This window comes from Bombyx mori, chromosome 23, assembly GCF_030269925.1.
Source record: "Bombyx mori chromosome 23, ASM3026992v2".
Lineage (NCBI taxonomy): Eukaryota > Metazoa > Arthropoda > Insecta > Lepidoptera > Bombycidae > Bombyx > Bombyx mori.
This window is the reverse complement of record NC_085129.1, coordinates 21,318,334-21,337,270: the sequence shown is the minus strand read 5'-3', so window position 1 is coordinate 21,337,270 and position 18,937 is coordinate 21,318,334. Positions and strand designations below refer to the sequence as shown.

Here is an 18,937-nt window from a genome sequence, read left to right as displayed (position 1 = left end):
AGAGCGAGCGTGTGTTGTGACGGTAGAGCCAGCCGGCGGAGGGCGAGGGCGCGGTGTCGCACGTGTTGGACCGGGCGCCCCCCGCCGTGCTGCTCGCGGGGCGGGCAGAGTGTAGAGCGAGCGTGTGTTGTGACGGTAGAGCCAGCCGGCGGAGGGCGAGGGCGCGGTGTCGCACGTGTTCGCCCGGGCGCCCCCCGCCGTGCTGCGCGCGGGGCGGGCAGAGTGTAGAGCGAGCGTGTGTTGTGACGGTAGAGCCAGCCGGCGGAGGGCGAGGGCGCGGTGTCGCAAGTGTTCGCCCGGGCGCCCCCCGCCGTGCTGCGCGCGGGGCGGGCAGAGTGTAGAGCGAGCGTGTGTTGTGACGGTAGAGACAGCCGGCGGAGGGCGAGGGCGCGGTGTCGCACGTGTTGGACCGGGCGCCCCCCGCCGTGCTGCGCGCGGGGCGGGCAGAGTGTAGAGCGAGCGTGTGTTGTGACGGTAGAGCCAGCCGGCGGAGGGCGAGGGCGTGGTGTCGCACGTGTTGGACCGGGCGCCCCCCGCCGTGCTGCGCGCGGGGCGGGCAGAGTGTAGAGCGAGCGTGTGTTGTGACGGTAGAGCCAGCCGGCGGAGGGCGAGGGCGCGGTGTCGCACGTGTTGGACCGGGCGCCCCCCGCCGTGCTGCGCGCGGGGCGGGCAGAGTGTAGAGCGAGCGTGTGTTGTGACGGTAGAGCCAGCCGGCGGAGGGCGAGGGCGCGGTGTCGCACGTGTTCGCCCGGGCGCCCCCCGCCGTGCTGCGCGCGGAGCGGGCAGAGTGTAGAGCGAGCGTGTGTTGTGACGGTAGAGCCAGCCGGCGGAGGGCGAGGGCGCGGTGTCGCACGTGTTGGACCGGGCGCCCCCCGCCGTGCTGCTCGCGGGGCGGGCAGAGTGTAGAGCGAGCGTGTGTTGTGACGGTAGAGCCAGCCGGCGGAGGGCGAGGGCGTGGTGTCGCACGTGTTGGACCGGGCGCCCCCCGCCGTGCTGCGCGCGGGGCGGGCAGAGTGTAGAGCGAGCGTGTGTTGTGACGGTAGAGCCAGCCGGCGGAGGGCGAGGGCGCGGTGTCGCACGTGTTGGACCGGGCGCCCCCCGCCGTGCTGCGCGCGGGGCGGGCAGAGTGTAGAGCGAGCGTGTGTTGTGACGGTAGAGCCAGCCGGCGGAGGGCGAGGGCGCGGTGTCGCACGTGTTCGCCCGGGCGCCCCCCGCCGTGCTGCGCGCGGAGCGGGCAGAGTGTAGAGCGAGCGTGTGTTGTGACGGTAGAGCCAGCCGGCGGAGGGCGAGGGCGCGGTGTCGCACGTGTTCGCCCGGGCGCCCCCCGCCGTGCTGCGCGCGGAGCGGGCAGAGTGTAGAGCGAGCGTGTGTTGTGACGGTAGAGCCAGCCGGCGGAGGGCGAGGGCGCGGTGTCGCACGTGTTCGCCCGGGCGCCCCCCGCCGTGCTGCGCGCGGGGCGGGCAGAGTGTAGAGCGAGCGTGTGTTGTGACGGTAGAGACAGCCGGCGGAGGGCGAGGGCGCGGTGTCGCACGTGTTGGACCGGGCGCCCCCCGCCGTGCTGCGCGCGGGGCGGGCAGAGTGTAGAGCGAGCGTGTGTTGTGACGGTAGAGCCAGCCGGCGGAGGGCGAGGGCGCGGTGTCGCACGTGTTCGCCCGGGCGCCCCCCGCCGTGCTGCGCGCGGGGCGGGCAGAGTGTAGAGCGAGCGTGTGTTGTGACGGTAGAGCCAGCCGGCGGAGGGCGAGGGCGCGGTGTCGCACGTGTTCGCCCGGGCGCCCCCCGCCGTGCTGCGCGCGGGGCGGGCAGAGTGTAGAGCGAGCGTGTGTTGTGACGGTAGAGACAGCCGGCGGAGGGCGAGGGCGCGGTGTCGCACGTGTTGGACCGGGCGCCCCCCGCCGTGCTGCGCGCGGGGCGGGCAGAGTGTAGAGCGAGCGTGTGTTGTGACGGTAGAGCCAGCCGGCGGAGGGCGAGGGCGTGGTGTCGCACGTGTTGGACCGGGCGCCCCCCGCCGTGCTGCGCGCGGGGCGGGCAGAGTGTAGAGCGAGCGTGTGTTGTGACGGTAGAGCCAGCCGGCGGAGGGCGAGGGCGCGGTGTCGCACGTGTTCGACCGGGCGCCTCCCGCGGTGCTGCGGCACGTGTCGGACCCAGAGCGCTGCGACTGGCACCCGCTGGCGCTGCACCCGCTCGAGCTCGCCAGGCAGATCACGTTGCTGCACTTCCATCTCTACAGGCAGGTCTGTATGCTGCTCTCATACTCACACAACCAAGCTCATTCAAACTTCATAACCGGTCAGTCTGAATCAGCTTCAAGGGTAGACCAGGGTTCTGTGTCCGGCAGTGGGCGAGTGGGAACTGTCTAGAATGTTGTCGAAGTCCACAGGGCGATCGCGTCAGTCTCACTTGAGGCTCTAATAAACACATCCGGAGCTAAAGAAACGAACAAACCCGTTGTCTGATAAGTGTCCCACAAGAAAGTACGTGTTTGGCCAACATCTAGCGTCCCCCGGGGACCGCGGCACAGGGTGTCCATGATGTCAGGCAACGCTGTGATAACTAACGTTTAATATTTCTCATTGTGAAATGACCGTAACTTATGATATGTATTATATGTATGTACAATTTAAATCTTTATTGTACACAAGCGAATGGCACTTATATTCAATATTTATAGTCGCACGTCGAATGTGGTACATGTGTATGGGTGAGGTCGCTCGACGAGCGGGGGGGATCAGTGCTGGGAGTGCCTAAAGCACCGAGAGGGAACCGGGAGGGTCCGATAGGTTTCGGAGGTGGTGCGCGGTTGGACATCGCCTGCCCCCTTACAGTAATACCTAAAGGTTTCCTCTTGTCTCTTGCGCGATATAAAAACATCTATATTTTCAAGGTAAAACCATCCGAGCTGGTCGGCGCCGTGTGGACGAAAAAAGACAAGGAGAAGACTAGCCCTAACCTGTTGAAGATTATAAAGCATACGACCAACGTGAGTGGGACGCACATCTTCCTCCTCTCTCTTCTCTCCTCTCTTCTATCTACTTAAAAGGCTTAAGTAATGATTTCTCGCTGAGTATTGTGTTCCGGTGGTGGGTGGTGAAGAGTGAAGTCTCATGGTGGTCCAAACCATCCCTCCCAGAATATAAGCACAGAGCTCGAGGACTTGTTAACGTTCACACTAGATGCTTGGCTTGCTCTCAGAATGTGTTGTTACAATCCGTCGCGTCGCCTTACTGTCAGCTGGATATTGTCGATGTGTAGCCATTTAGTCTATGTCAAATGCCAAATTAGATATTAATAACAAGAAACGAGACAATATCTATATTAAAGTCGTGCATATTAATTATCGGTAATTGAATTGATTGTGACATCTTGGCGATGCAGTTCACGCGCTGGATGGAGAAGTGGATAGTGGAGAGCGAGAACCTGGAGGAGCGCGTGGCGGTGGTGTGCCGCGTGCTGGAGCTGGGCGTGGCGCTGCTGCACCTCAACAACTTCAACGGCGTGCTGGCCGTCGTAGCCGCCGCCGGCAGCGCCTCCGTGCACAGACTCCGGGCCACCTTCCAGGTCCTCACCATGCACATAACATGCAACTACCGAAACCATACTATTTGTTTGGAAAGAGATAGATTGTGACGTCAATAATAACTCCGCAGTTGATTCCTCTCCGCCTGCAAAAATACCTCGAGGAGCTCCGGGAGCTGAACACAGATCACTTCCGGAGATACCAGGAGAGGCTGAGGAGTATCAACCCTCCGTGCGTCCCCTTCTTCGGCATGTACCTCACCAACATCCTGCACATCGAGGAGGGGAACCTGGGTGAGTTGACACCAGGTCCGGCCGCCACCTCGCGAGTAGACGCGTGTCTGGCATCGCGCGGGGTGAGGAGGGAGCAAAACGTTAATAACAAATGTGATTGTTTCAGACTACCTTCCAAATTCCGAATTAATAAATTTCTCGAAGCGAAGAAAAGTGGCGGAGATCACGGGCGAGATCCAGCAGTACCAGAACCAGCCCTACTGCCTCACCGTGGAGCCCAGGACCAGGGTGGGTGCCGGCCCGGATCGCTAGTATAATTTGTTGAATTAAATAAATTGAATTAAATTTGAAGTCGTCGTGGTCTAACGGATAAAACGTCCGATGTATTCGTGTTGAGTGATGCAACAGTGTTCGAATCCCGCAGGCGGGTACCAATTTTTCTAATGAAATACGTACTCAACATATGTTCACGATTGACTTCCACGGTGAAGGAATAACATCGTGTAATAAAAATCAAACCCACAAAATTATAATTTTCGTAATTACTGGTGGTAGGACCTCTTGTGAGTCCGCACGGGTAGGTACCATCATCTTGCCTATTTCTGCCGTGAAGCAGTAATGCGTTTCGGTTTGAAGGGTGGGGCAGCCGTTGTAACTATACTTGAGATCTTAGAACTTGTATCTCAAGGTGGGTGGCACATTTTACGTTGTAGATGTCTATGGGCACCAGTAACCACTTAACATCAAGTGGGCTGTGAGCTTGTCCACCCATCAAGCAATAAAAAAAAAATTGATATAATATGTATAATCGAGGAGCATAGAATATAAAAAAACGGTGCGCGTGAATAAATGAAACTTCTTTTGCGATGTGTACTATTGTGGTTTTGTTCATTTTTCATCCTTAAATCAGATTGCTCTTGTAATAGGGAATGCGGTGTATAAGAGATGCGACATCTTCAACATTAACATTACATATATTTTAATTTATAGACAGAAAAATAAATATATGTACTTTTTTAAATAGTTCATTAAGATATTGGGCGCTACTGGTTGCTAACGCGCGCGCTGGCCTGCACCAGGTGCATACACGAGGCGCGCACTCACTCTCGCTCCGTCTCTTTCTATTCCCCCCCTCCCCAGGAGCGTTGAACGTTTAACGCAGCCTTCTAATGCGACTTCCAACAGGAAGTCGCATTAGAAGTTTCACTTCAAAAACACAATTTTAAAGAAATAACAATTTTTTTTTCGAAATAACTAGACTTCTTTGAAGACGAATAAAAGATTGATTTTTTTTCTTCAGAATTTAACTTTAATAAAAAAATCATGGCCAGATTTACTTAGTTACTTGTGTATTGTATCTTACATAAATTAGGAAGTAAGTAATAAGTAAATTACAAATTCTAGTCTGGTTTTCTTTTCACAGGCATTCCTGGAGTCGCTGGACCCGTTTCCCGGGAAAGACGACATCGAGATCACAAATTATCTGTACAACAAAAGTCTGGAAATAGAGCCCCGGCCGCCGGTCAAACAGATGCCGAAGTATGTAAGTGCCGCCCCCCTCGCCCCGCGCAGCACCCCCGCACGCCGTGACGTCACTACTACCTGATCAATGCTCTCAGTTCAGTAATTAGTATTGAGTTTGGTTAGCGCGAGGCGAGGCGTGTAACTCGGTCTGATTGCAGCCCAGGAAGTACCCGGACCTGTCGCTGAAGCAGGTGAAGGCCAGCCGGAGGAACCAGCACGACCACTCCACCTGCGACGACAACCTCAGTGAGTCCGCGTACAAGTGACCTGACCCACAATTCTTCATATTGATGAAACCTATTCTATCCCTGGTTCCGCCCGTAGACAACAGATGGCGCTGTTCACATTATTTGGCGCGTATCGCTTTTACCTGCGAAGCAGTGTAAAAGTAAATTCGAACCGCGTTATCTTCATACTAACTGTGGTAAGCTTATACCACTTTTGCGCTGACGATCTCAACGGTACTGCTGCCACCCGAGTGGTCATATCGTCGCCAGACTTGTAAACCTCAACTAACAGTCCAACGGGTACCCCACCCTTCAAACCAGATTGCATTATTGCTTCGTGGTAGGAATAGGGTGAAACCACCGGTGGGGGCCCACAAGATCCTCCATCACCAGTGAAAACAATTGGACATAATATTTTTTTTTATGGATTTTATTACCTGGTAACTAAGACCTTTAAGTAATGTCTTATTTTAATTTATATTCTTATTTTTATGAAAAATGATAATACAGAGTGAAATGAAATGAAATTAAGATGATTAATTTGAGACATTAATGTCCGGGATGGAATTAAATGAAATGAGATGATATGGGATGAAATATAATCTCAGTAAAATGGTGGTCATTTACTGAATTTTTTTTTGTGGACTTTTTGGGGGATCCCGAAAATCTACGTCCAGCGGCTTTGTTTCATTTTTCAACATTTGTGCACTTTCACAGATATTAAACACCGTTATTACACATTTAAACCTTAAGAAATACCTAATAGATAAAATAAAACAAATCACACAACTTCACTCCTCGCGTTCCCGCCAAAAAGTCGATTGGACATGACTGTCAGTGTCACTTTGACATGTCAGCCGGCACCCCCGAGTCCAACAATTGTATCACTTACACAACAATTGTGTTACTTATCTCCGCGGCTTGCGTGAGCGATCGTGAGTACTAGCAATAAAACTGACCGTGACCATCCCCCCCTACAGGCGTGTCGCAGCTGTCCCCCACGGGCAGCTCGTGGGACGGCGCGTCGGTGGCGTCGCTGCCCATGCACCACGACGACCACAGAGGTTAGTGCTCGCACACGTTGTACGTCTTACACTAGCCTTGTCCTATGAGCACTCGTGATTACTTGTAAGTGTGCCACGCACATTTCATTAAGGACAATAGACTATAATGTTAACACTCGTTCATATCAAAATAATATTAAGTGTTGAGCCTTCATGAGCACTGACTTAGGTTGGAGCTCACAGATAGTTTTTAAAGCGTCGCCCCCGCAGCCCCCTAGTGGCGCGGTCGACTGAATAGATAGATGTGACCGGGAGAGGGTCGCACACTTCTTTGTTTTAGTGAACTATTAATTATAATTGTTTCTGCGTTTCGTTGAGTCTAACCTTGCGGCGCGTGTCGCAGGCGGCAGGGCGGAGGCCGGCAGCCCCAAGGCCGACGCGCGCTCGCTCAGCCAGCTCAGCCTCTTCGACAAGAAGCTCAGTCTGTTCGACAAGGGCAGGAGCCACAGGTGAGAACCCCCCCGCCCCTGCCCCGCGGCTCACGAGTGATTACTCATGACTAATGAAACTGAATTGTTTGCACAGGAACAGCGAGCCGCCCTCCCCCAGGGACAAGCACTCCCCCAGGCACGACCGGTGAGTGGACCTCGCATTGTGCGTTTCACTAGAGTATTTTTAGCTGTGAGCATTCATGAATGTTCATGAGCATCAATTAATTTTGAATTAAAATGAAGACATTGACTCGCATAAAATGACAACACGCACACACTAGCAACCGTCCCCGCGTTGTCCGCAGGCCGGCGCCCGTCGAGAGAAAACCACAGAACTTATCGCCGCGGAACCCCATCGTCGACGCCGACTCCTTCTACACGAGCCGACACAGCCTCGAGCTCGGCGCCAGGAAGCACGAGGTGAGCGTCGCCCCGCCCCCAAACCCCCGCCCCCAACGCCCCGCCCCGCCCCCGCCCCGCGCTAACCGCACCGTGTGTCCCGCAGAGTAAAGAGGAGAGCGTGCCCCCCCTTCTGCCGCGACACAGCGAGCCACCCCCAGCCCCGCCGCGCCGGATAGACACCCACCATGGTAAGTTGCGCTGTTTTTATCCGATAGTCGGTCGTGAGCGTTCATGAGTATTCGTGGTGTTGTGTATAATGCGTTTCAAATAAGAATACACATGGACCTGCGCCATATTGTGACTTCATAGCCGTCAAATCGAAAAGAATAGGTAAAGTCAGTAAAAAAGTTAGAAATTTTTAAATATCAATTTATAATCCAAATCTTAGAGTTCACCGATTCCACTCATCCCATTGCTTGAGTAATCATCATCATCGTCGCCCATCCATAGATTATATGGCCCGATAGTGTTATAGACTTGATTTTTAAATAGGTGGTGTTTTTTTGAAGTTATACTTCTTTAGGCGCGTTATGAAAAATTTGATGAGAGTGCAATTTTACGACACGCGCGCACCGTGACACAAAATTAACAGAATGAAGTTGCCTACTAAATCGCTCATTACAATACGACCGACGTAACTTGGCGAGTCTGAATATAGCCGCAGGTGAACTTACGCGCATGTACACTCGTAAAAAATGCTACCAACAAAACAGAAATGGAACCTCTGTTAGTGGCGCATGTTGGCACGCACGCCGCCTCTGTTCACTGCGTATTTATGTTTATAATATTTATCCACTTGCTCTGAGTTTCTACATTTAAAACACGTGTTTTCATTTTGTTTTCATTATACAAGTGCGAATTTTATATGTGCGTCTGAATTATAATCAGAAGTGATTTAAATTGAATATTTAAATCAATACTAATTAATATTAGAAAATATTTGTAATTTTGTGTGTAATTAATATTAGAAAACTGTGCTCGTCAACCTTCCTAAGTGCTCCAATACAATTGAGGTTAACTATCCGTATGTATTATTTAGTAATATAAATGACAAAGTTATTATTTAATATAATTCATACTAAATATTATTAAATTATTAACGTTAAATATTTATTATTAATTATTTAATATTAAAAAAAAAGAAATAAATTTAATAAAAATAAAGTATAACTTCTTACGCGCGTACATAAGTACACGCACCCTTTTTTTATATAATCTAAATTAATGTTTAATTAACCTCGACCAGCACTCAAGATATCAAGAAAATTATAGAGGTGTGTATGTTTCATTAAAACAAACATATTAATAGCTTTCATAATTAGACAAAATATTCACTAAAAATAGATTTTTTTTTTTTTGCTGTCCTTACTTTTTTATCGAACTTCAACAGATCAAGGTCACTGACGTGCAAATTCTTATTCGAAACGCTCTATATACGTCATTAGCGAACTTCTAAAAATTTATATATATGAAAAATCTGAGCTATTAATTATACAATTTGATTATGAGCCATGCCCGCCCCCGCCCCCGCCCCCGCCCCCGTGTTGACACTAACCCAACTGTCGGTGCAGCGGCGCCGGGCGAGCAGCCGCCGGAGCCCCCGGACCGGCCGCAGCCCAGCCCCCAGCACTGCGAGCTCCTCAGGTGAGTGCGCGCGACTCCTCCACAGGACCCCTGTTCGACTTGAGGCAAAGGGCGAGTTTTCATTTCATCTCATCCCGTTCCACTCAATTTCATCCCAATCGATTAAAGACTCCAATAAATGAACTGCATCTCATTTATGTATTTTATAGTTAATGATTTTTATAAACTCTACACTGGCAACAATGGCGTTGAAAGCCAATACTTAAATAAAGACGAAAACGTGGTTCCCAAGCGTTAGATTAATGAGCCACCATCTTTTTCAATAAAACCAGGTCTTATTGCGTTAAGTCGATCTAGCCTCGAGGACAATGCAGCGTCCATACTGGTAGTAGGACCTGTTGTGAGTCCGCGCGGGTAGGTACCTCCGCCGGCCCATTTTTACCGTGAAGCAGTAATGCGTTTCGGTTTGAATATCTCAAGGTGGGTGGCGCATTTACGTCGTAGATGTCAATGGGCTCCAGTAACCACATAAAACCAGGTGGGCTGTGAGCTCGTCCACCCATCTCCTCCCTCCGTGCGTCGTATTCCTCAGTTCTGAGGGTCGTGACCTTTACTGAGCACTTTTGTTAGGGCTGTGAGGTTTCGTGATGTTGAGGGTTTACTGTGCGCTCTCCTCCGGAAACCTCATCAGAGTGATCAATAAAATACTGAGTATAATTGTATGTTTATTCGCGTCAGCGACCGCGGTGGATCGCTGCACGTTAACCACTGACTGACTAAAGTATGCTACTCATTACTATATGCACAATAACTGCATAGTAAGCTAAGCGGGGCGGGGTATCATTCCCCTACAGGACTATGTTCCTCCATTCACTTCTGTCCTCCGCGCAGTGGATAGCGACATTGATGTTGGATTCCAAAGTCGTCTTAATCTGATCGGACCAGCGCATGGGACTACGCCCCCTAGGCCTCTTTCCTTCCACTTTGCTGGTGATGAGAAGTCTTTCGACATTGTCACCCATCTAAGCAATAAAAAAAAAAGGTCGGTTCGTAGAATACATATATTGTTATCCTTAGGGGAATAAATTTATAAGATTTGTGAGAAAAAAAAGGCCTAATAACAAAAATAAATACATGTAGAGACGTCAGCTGAACGTAGACTCATTCCTCGGCTCACTGTGTCCGCAGCCGCCCGGTTCAGTTGACACCCCCGCCTGTGGCGCTAAGCTATCCGAGCCTCACTAACCGTCTCCATGGACCTCACCAAACTAGTCCAAAAGACAAACTGGACGCGTTTTTTTTATTTTATTTTTTCCTATGCTGGTAGCCTTGAGGTGAGCTCACGGGCCTCAAATCTAACGACGTTGCTAAAACTGGCCCTAGCAAGTGCTTCGCAGAATCTACCACCGGATCGGAAACACGACCCGGTAAGAAGATCCGGCGAGAAACTCAGTGGGCTGTGTCCCACTGATTTAGCCTACGAGCCCTAGCGACGGGCTTGACGAGAAAGATGATCAGTCCTTGAGGTACTTAAGAGCACCGTTAGTGGATCGGGATGATCTGAAATGACATGGTGGACGTGTGTTCGTTCATCACGACCATGGCACGCTCCCGTGTATCAGCTCTCAACGTCGTCAGAGCTCTCCCAGGCCTGGTGGCTTTTCAAAGCCCTCCGATAATCTCGTGGCGCAGTTACAACGTAACCCGACACTCGGCTGGTCTGTGAAAACGTCGAATCTATTTTCGTAATTGTCACGATAAGTAGCGATAATGGCATGACAAACCAGACTCTGATTGACGAGATATCGTGACCGTGTCAGCAATTACTTACCTAGTTCCTTCCAATAGGCCTTCGTAGGCGACTAGATGATTTACCCGAAATGTAGTTACCGCGAGAATTCCTTAAAAAGCCTCTGTCATATTATTGTCATATCCTAGTGACGTGCTCGAGGCCTCTTCACTGAAGTGCCCCGTGTATATGTATCAAGGATCCTGCACCGTTTACTGGTGGTAGGTTGTATTGAATCCACGCGGATGTGCACAACCGTCCTGCCTATTTGCACAGTGAAGCAGCCTCGTGTTAGCGGCGGGGCATTGTTCACGCCAAATAATAAGCGAGCAAATCGGCGTGCGTTTATTAGTATACAATTCGATAAGGTTTTTATCAAAGTAACACAATACAGTTGCGAACGAATGGGATGTGTCGGCAGAGTTACTCTCGACCTTTCGCAGACCCACAGCGACGCGGAGAGGTAACGTGCCTACTCATTATTTTATTGCGAACGCTTTACTGATTGGTTGGTACGGAAGGAGCTTGCGGCCCACAGACATCACTACGTGTTCGCCGCCCGCACCTTGAGACGTAAGGTCGAAGGTAGGCGACGGAAACAGGCAGGACGGTTGCATCTGCTCGAGTGAGGTCACAGCACCACACCACCAGTGTAGAGTACCGATTATGTTCTAATTTTCAATGATTGTTCTTAATTTGCATCGAAGATGTTGAGTGTACCAGTGGCTCCAGCACTCGCCGCCATCTCTCACCACATTCACTCTTGCACCAAAGATCTCGTAACGATTAAACGACTAGATGTGTCTCACGGTTTCACCCGCGCTTCATTTGTAATTCAAAATGAAACTTGTTGCTTTTCTCTGGGGTAATATATAGTATATTGAGTTGCTTCTCACTCTCCCGTCCATAAACGACCAGTTTTTTTTTTTTTTTTTTTTTTTATGATTGAAGGATTACTGGTGGCCCGGAGGCCTTTCCAGTTTCACCAGGACAGGTGGGCGAGCAAAGGCTCAGCCAGGAGGGGTGGGATTTGCTAACAGCTACCCGAGCGCCTCCGAAGGAGACCTAACAATTCAAGAGCAGCTGCTTCGCGAATGAATCTACTACCGGATCGGAATCGCGACCCGCTGAGAAGATCCGGCGAGAAACTCAGCGAGCTGATTCATGGGTTAGGTTGCACGGCGAACTCTTTGTCGAGTTCGACGAGTACGGTTACCGAGGTCCCTAAGCCTGCTCCTAGAGCTGAAGGCGTCTAGTGCGAAGGTTATTGGATCTGATGGATCCGTAAGGACGTGTCTAGGGCGTCGACGGTGACTGGCTCCTGCATGATCAGGATTCGGGGAGTAGTCAGCGGCGGCTACGATAAGGCGATTATCATGACGCATAGCCTTATCGAAGTACCGTTCCGACGCTGACTTCATGTATTTCTGTATAGATTCGAGGCCCAGGTCGTCGTGTAGGTCAACGTTCCTCACGAACCACGGAGCTCCGACGGCTAACCTGCAAAAGCGGGATTGTAGAGATTGAAGGGTGTCTATGTGCGTGCGGGCCGCGTGAGCGAACACCACACTCGCGTAAGTCATGACGGGCCTTATGCAAGTTTTGTAAAGTGTCACCTTGTTCCGAAGGGACATTTTACTCCGCTTACAAATCATGGGGTAGAGTCTACCGAGAATAAACGCGGCACGGTCACGGACTGATTTTATATGCGGGCGGAATGTCATCGATGCATCCAGGGTAACGCCCAGGTACTTGACCTTCCTGGCCCAGGGTATGGATTGACTAAAGAGAGTAATCGGGGGTGTGAGATTCCTCCTCCTAATACGGGAGGAAATCCGTGCGGAGCTTCCCCTCTGAAAGAGCACCGCAGTACTTTTCGCTGGGTTGATGTCTATGCGCCATTTTCGGAACCACTGTCCTAGGGCTAGGGCTGCGCTCTGAAGCTTCTTCGCGATTAGGGACTTGTTTCTACTGGAATAGTAAACAGTCGTGTCGTCGGCGAATAAAGCTAAATGGGTCGGCGGCGACCGGGGAATATCGTTAACGAATAAGCTAAATAGGAGGGGTGAGAGGACAGAGCCTTGCGGGACTCCAGCTGTGAGAGGTCGTGGGGAGGAGCGGGTTCCCTCGACTCGATATCGAAAAGAGCGGTTCGACAAGAAGTCCCGTATGATGAGCACGAGACTATCCGGCACACCCATGTTGAATAGTTTGAAAATCAAACCGTTGTGCCAGACTTTGTCGAACGCTTTTGCGACGTCGAAGAAGAGAGCTCCCGTGTATAACGGTTTTGGTCGATTAAGCCCCACAAGAATGTGCTCCGTGAGGCGGTGCACCTGTTGAACGCATGAGTGATTTGTACGGAATCCGAATTGTTCATCGATGAGAATGCCCTTGGATGAGACGAAGTCTCTGAGGCGTTTGTAGAGCAGACGCTCATACAGTTTGCCTAGAGACATGAGGAGGCTAATCGGGCGGTAGCTCGTCGGATGATTTTTTGGTTTACCGGGTTTATGTATGCCGATAACGTCCGCTTCTTTCCACACCGCGGGAAAGATACAGTTCGCCATAGCGGCATTGAAAATAGATGCCAACATCACGATGAGTTGGACGGGTAGAAGTTTAATAACGCGGTTGGATATACCGTCGGAACCGGGAGCCTTGCGAGGACGTAGGTCTTTGATCAAGTCTTTAACTTCCATCGGGGTGACGGGTGGTAACACATCAGAGGGTGGCAAGGAGGCTCTGCGTTCTACCTCACTGTCTACTAATTCTACATGCACAGGGTTCACGGATTGAGTGCTGGGCGTGCACTGGGTTTGCAATGTATCGGCCAGCAGCTCTGCTTTTTCGTCATCATCGAACGCCGTGAGTCGGCCTGAGGGGCCTACGAGGGGGGGCATAGTTGGTACCGTATCCGATTTGAGAGTACGAGCTAAGCGGTAGTAAGACCTTTGGGAGGGCGCGAGTCCTTCTAAGAAATCAGACCATCTGGCATCTCGGACTTCGGCGATGCGAGACTTTACGTCGCGTTGTAGGGCACGCATTCGAATACGATTTTCCGCGGTAGGATACCTGTCGTAGGCGCGTATCGAGGCGTTCTTAGCTCTAAGGAGTTCCCTAATATCGTCGGACAATTTGAAGCGGTGAAGGAAGTCCTCCGCTACAACTTGTTTCGATGACCTATCTAATGTCGAGGTGATGTGTGACGTTAAGATGTCTATGGCTTCAGCGGTATCCTGAGGAGACGGGGTAGAGTCCGGGCTAAACGGTAGCGATGGTGGATCAGATTCAGCCAGGCTGATGCCCAGCGTGTGCCAATCCACCACAGTCCTCGTGACGGGAACGGAATCGGAAGCGCGACCGAGCTTCATAACGACGGGACGGTGGTCTGAATCTAACTCTGAAACTACTTCGATCGAGTGTAAGCGCAGAGTTACGTTTTTTAATAACGCTATGTCGAGTATATCCGGGCGATGCGCGATATTTAGCGGGTAGTGAGTCGGGGTTAGCGGAGCGACGATATCGAAGGCGAGATTATCGACTAACGCGTCAAGCCGCCTGCCATTCGGGGTTGTGGTGTGTGAGTTCCACCTAATGTGTTTACAATTTAGGTCGCCCGCCAGAATGACAGAGCTCCCCATGCCGAGCAGCGCCTCGATATCACTGCTTAGAACGATCTTATCCGGTGGAAGATAAACGGACGCGATAACGATCGGCGCGTGTCCCGTCAGTGAGATTCGGCACACTGATGCTTCGATATTAGCGAGCGCGGGAGGATCGAGTGGGACGCAATGCAGGGCTCTTCTATAGTAAATGACGGTGCCACCACCACGAGCAGAGAGCCTGTCGTTCCTGACCATGTTATAGTTCGCGATTTTAGGGTCACGGCGCGCGGGCTTAAGTAGGGTCTCCTGCACTAAAAAGATATCAATTTGATGGTCACGCAAAAAGTCAGAAACCTGATCACGCTGATTTGCGAGACCGTAAGCGTTAAAAAATCCTATCGTTACGGATAGGGGCTTTATTCTACTAATATACGCCATTGATTACCGGCGGAGTGAGGGGAGGACGTACGTATTTAATGACGCGTATACGTCGGCGTATTCTTGCACAACGGCGATAAAGTGTTGTGCAGTGGAGGCAGAGCGAATGGCGTCGCCCAAAGCGTTAACGCGCTCAAAGTTGATCGACTGAAAGAAGTCGATCGCTAAAGCGAGATTGTCGGACGCGGTCGGAGGGCAAGTCGCGGGAGAGGGACGAGTCGCGGGGGCGGGACGAATCGCGGAGGAGGGAGTTGTAGCCGTGTTCATGTACGGCAGCGGTTTCGCCCAGGCCGAGACACTGGGCACCGGCGCCGGAACGAACGCTGGCTTAGCCTGCGACACAGAGGGTGCCGAGGCTTTGATGTCTGGGCCGGAAGCTCGGAGGCGGTTTTGGCGGGCGACGCGGCGATTTATTTTCGGGGCTCGGGGGCATCCGCGGTAATTTGCGGGGTGACCCTGTGTTCGACACAGGACGCAGCTAGGCGGTTCTGTCGCGGTTTTTTGATCGCGAGTGCATAGGGCCGTGGCGTGATCGCCTAAGCACTTGACGCATCGGGGGCGCGCGTGACAGTTACGGGAAGAATGCCCGTATAATTGGCAGTTATGGCACTGGCTAGGTGTGCCTTTCTTGTGTGGGGTTTCGACTGCGATTCCGGAAAGGCTACAGACCGTTCGGATGTTGAATATTTGCTTACCCTCGGGGGTAGGCTGGAGGGCGACGAGAACCATATTATATGGCTCCCTTCCGCGGCCTGTGTGCATGCGGTGTACGGAGTTAACCGGTAGGCCTTGTTCGAGAAGGTCGGCCTTGACGAGCTCGGCATCCAACTCTTTAGGGATGCCACGTATAACGGCACGGAGTTCGCGCTCCTCCTGGAGCGTATATGTGTGGAAACTTATACGCTCCTTACGGAGGTAAGAAGAGAGGGCCCTATGGTCGTCGGATGTTCGAACCTTAATTTGAATGCCGTTCGCGAGGTTACGGGCATTCGTAAAATTGATATTTTTGGCCTTAAGGGCCAGGGAAACTCGTTCCCAAGCTGCCTTCTCTTGAAGGATTACCGGGGGAGGGGTCTGGGCTTTATTTTGTGCCACCGGACGCGGCGACGGAGTGGCACGGGCTGGAGGCGCAACGGGAGTCTGAGGGCGGGGGCGCGACGCGTTCGCGGCTTTGCTAATTTTAGCGGCCGCGGGAGCTCGAGACTCCGCGGCACGCTTCTTACCCTTTTGCACCAGGGTGAATCCATCCGTCGATGAGGCGGGAGCGAGGTCGACCTCCATCTCCGAGTCAGAGTCGGAGGACGAGGAGGCGGGCGCAGGTGACCTACGAGTAGGTGTTTTGGACGGCGCGACGGAGGCCGCGGATGATCGCGCTGCTGGAACGGTGACCACGGCGGACGACGCAGCAGTTTTACTCGCCAGTATAGGCGACGCGGGAACGGCAGGCACGACGGAGGCTGCGGTGCTCGATGCAGAAGCTTTGCACGCAGGTACAGGCGACGCAGGAGCAGTGAGCTCGGTGGAGTTCACGAGAGGGCTCGCAGTGTGATCGGCCTTGAAGGCCTGAAACTCGGAAGTGAGCTTTGGGTAGCGAAGCCGGAGAAATTCCGCAAATACAGCGTCCATGATGTCTACGTGCCCAGGTGGGGCTACCCTGGGTCTTAGAAAACACTCGCCTTGCGGCGAGGCCCCAACTTCTCGGACCTGAGCGGTTCTATTGAACACAGGTGGCGATGCGGCACGATTACTGCAGGACAAAGAAAAATCACAACAAAACGGAAATAACAAAAAGAAACAAAACAATTAAACACTTCCAGGAAGACAGTTTGTCGGCAGATGTACCACGAACACAGAAATAACAAAAGGAAACAAAACAAATAAAAACTTCCAGGAAGAGCACTTAGTCGGCAGATGTACCACGAACACAGGCCGCGCGAACAATGGCCGGGCTAACAAAAGCCGGGCGAACAAAGGCCGGGCGATCGAGTGGTCGATGAGCACGTCCGCGCGTGACGGGTGCCTCTATCGGAATGAAACGACCAGTTGATTTGTTCACGTTTGTACGAGAAATTGCCTATACCCGTATATACCCGGCGTTGCCCGGACCGTGTCGCGGTTTAACTGTAAGCTGTATTTGTCCGAAACTTCACCCGAATCAGTAGAGCCATGTTTGTGTCAGATTGTATTTATTTCATTGATGTAAATGCCACACAATTCCTTACGTCGTCTATGTAACCGATATGATTTAATTATGCTGGTTTTGTGTAATGCAAATAATCAATCTAGTGTCTCAGAGATAAACTTCCGAAAGCTCCGTGTCATGTACAAAGCTGGAGAAGCCCCCGGTCTCGCTTCGAAATATGTGCTTGTGTTAAATCTATTCACGCGCCACCAGCTGGCTTTGTGGCTCGGTCCATGACGTCACAGTTCGGTGAACAAACGTTGAACCATAGATCTACCCACGACTAGACATGCCACGGAATATAATTAATGTAGCGAGGAGTTTAGTATGTTAATATGTATATCTTATTTATAAAATTCTCGTGTCACAATGTTAGTTACCATACTCCTCTGAAACGGTTTGACCGATTTTTATGAAATTTTATATGCATGGTCTGAGAATTGGCTACTATTTATTTTTCATACACTTAAGTGATAAGGGTTGTCCACCCCTAACATTATTTTTTTATTTCTTGGATATATGTATATATTTTTTTGTTATAACGAGGCATTATGTGGTTCAATGAGGTTTTGATATTTTTATATTCCCTCATCGTTCACAGCGCTACATGCCTCTTTCACTCATTTACCACATCCTTACACATTTACAATAAGTTACCTTTTTTTTTACACTAGAAATTCTCTAAAAATCTAATATGTGGCAAAACAATGTTTGCCAGATCAGCTAGTTATTATACAAATGTTGAAATGCAGAATGCCAGCCTTGTCGCCGAAGAGATCTCCAGCGCCGCAGCCGCCGATGAGCCCGCCCGCGCCGCCCGACAGGTAACCACCACCCTGAACACCTCTACTTCACGCGACTTGTGGGGGCACGTACGGCAGTCGAACCCCCGTGTCGCCCGTGTGTGGGGGACGGTCCGTGGAAATATCTTTGTACCAACTTTACAGGAATTGGAATTACTTTTACGGCTTAATTTCGCGTGTTTGTCATTACAGTACTACCGGCGTCTGAGCACATTCCAGGCCCCTGGTCGGGTGTTTTGCTTCGACACTTGAACATTGTGCTAACTGCCGTCTGTACCGAACAGAACGGACGCAACACCAACTAAACCGTATATATAGTGTGACTGCAGCTGACCGTTGTGTGTTGCAGGGGCGTGTTCAGCTTCCCCTGCGGACCCCCCACCCCGTCGCCCCCCGCGCCCCCACTCACCCCGCACCCCGGTGAGTATCAGCTACGTTACTATCGTTGACAACTGTCAGAGTGGTCTGTGGATAGCGTCCCGCAATGAGATTCGGTGGTGATCCCCCAACCGGCGCCGCGACGGTACACGCGTGTGTGACCTGCCAACCAGTCAACACACACACACACATGCGTATAAAGCCCATTAATAACGACCGGGTACCGATAACCATTATTCGAAATATGGTATACTGGCACAGAACGTTCTAGAGCCTCGGTCTGGAAGTAATTATTGATCAAACGAATTTGTACGGGAGCTGTCCATGGACACGTGCTAGGTAGGTCCGTGTGTACTGATGCGGAGTCGTGTTCGCAGCGGCCGTGACGCCGCCCCCCCTGCCCCCGCGCCGCCGCCGCGACTCCACCGCGCCGCACACGCCGCTGCCGCACGTGAGTACCTCTATACAGAATTCAATCAACTTATACTAGAGACGTGGAGGTCCCAAAAGAAAACTAAAAAAATATCCCCGAGTGGTTTCGCGGTGACTCCACAACCTGCAGTATTGTCCGACCGTAAGAGTGACGTGTTCGTGTGCACAGACGTGGAGCAGCACGGAGCCGCCCCCCCTGCCCCCGCGCCCGGCCCCCTGCCCCGCGCCCGCCCTGCTGCGCCCCGCGCTGTCCACCATCCTGCAGCGGAGACACAACAACACGTGCGTACACGCGGCACACTTCCACCGCTCGACAATAAACTCCATC

At 51.8% G+C, this 18,937-nt stretch overlaps 1 protein-coding gene across 1 annotated transcript in view; it reads left to right on the top strand.

The window, feature by feature from the left end:
- LOC101736570 (protein son of sevenless) overlaps positions 1 to 18,937 on the top strand; it is a 35,930-nt gene that overhangs the window by 13,911 nt on the left and 3,082 nt on the right. The window contains exons 15-31 of the mRNA XM_038019470.2: positions 2,061 to 2,231; positions 2,882 to 2,977; positions 3,373 to 3,555; positions 3,645 to 3,807; positions 3,914 to 4,035; positions 5,171 to 5,290; positions 5,430 to 5,517; positions 6,479 to 6,562; positions 6,906 to 7,011; positions 7,088 to 7,138; positions 7,299 to 7,413; positions 7,499 to 7,583; positions 8,967 to 9,039; positions 17,749 to 17,820; positions 18,149 to 18,219; positions 18,555 to 18,628; positions 18,779 to 18,891. Of these exons, the coding sequence (XP_037875398.1) occupies positions 2,061 to 2,231; positions 2,882 to 2,977; positions 3,373 to 3,555; positions 3,645 to 3,807; positions 3,914 to 4,035; positions 5,171 to 5,290; positions 5,430 to 5,517; positions 6,479 to 6,562; positions 6,906 to 7,011; positions 7,088 to 7,138; positions 7,299 to 7,413; positions 7,499 to 7,583; positions 8,967 to 9,039; positions 17,749 to 17,820; positions 18,149 to 18,219; positions 18,555 to 18,628; positions 18,779 to 18,891 (1,787 nt within the window). The remainder of the gene's footprint in view (positions 1 to 2,060; positions 2,232 to 2,881; positions 2,978 to 3,372; positions 3,556 to 3,644; positions 3,808 to 3,913; positions 4,036 to 5,170; positions 5,291 to 5,429; positions 5,518 to 6,478; positions 6,563 to 6,905; positions 7,012 to 7,087; positions 7,139 to 7,298; positions 7,414 to 7,498; positions 7,584 to 8,966; positions 9,040 to 17,748; positions 17,821 to 18,148; positions 18,220 to 18,554; positions 18,629 to 18,778; positions 18,892 to 18,937) is intronic.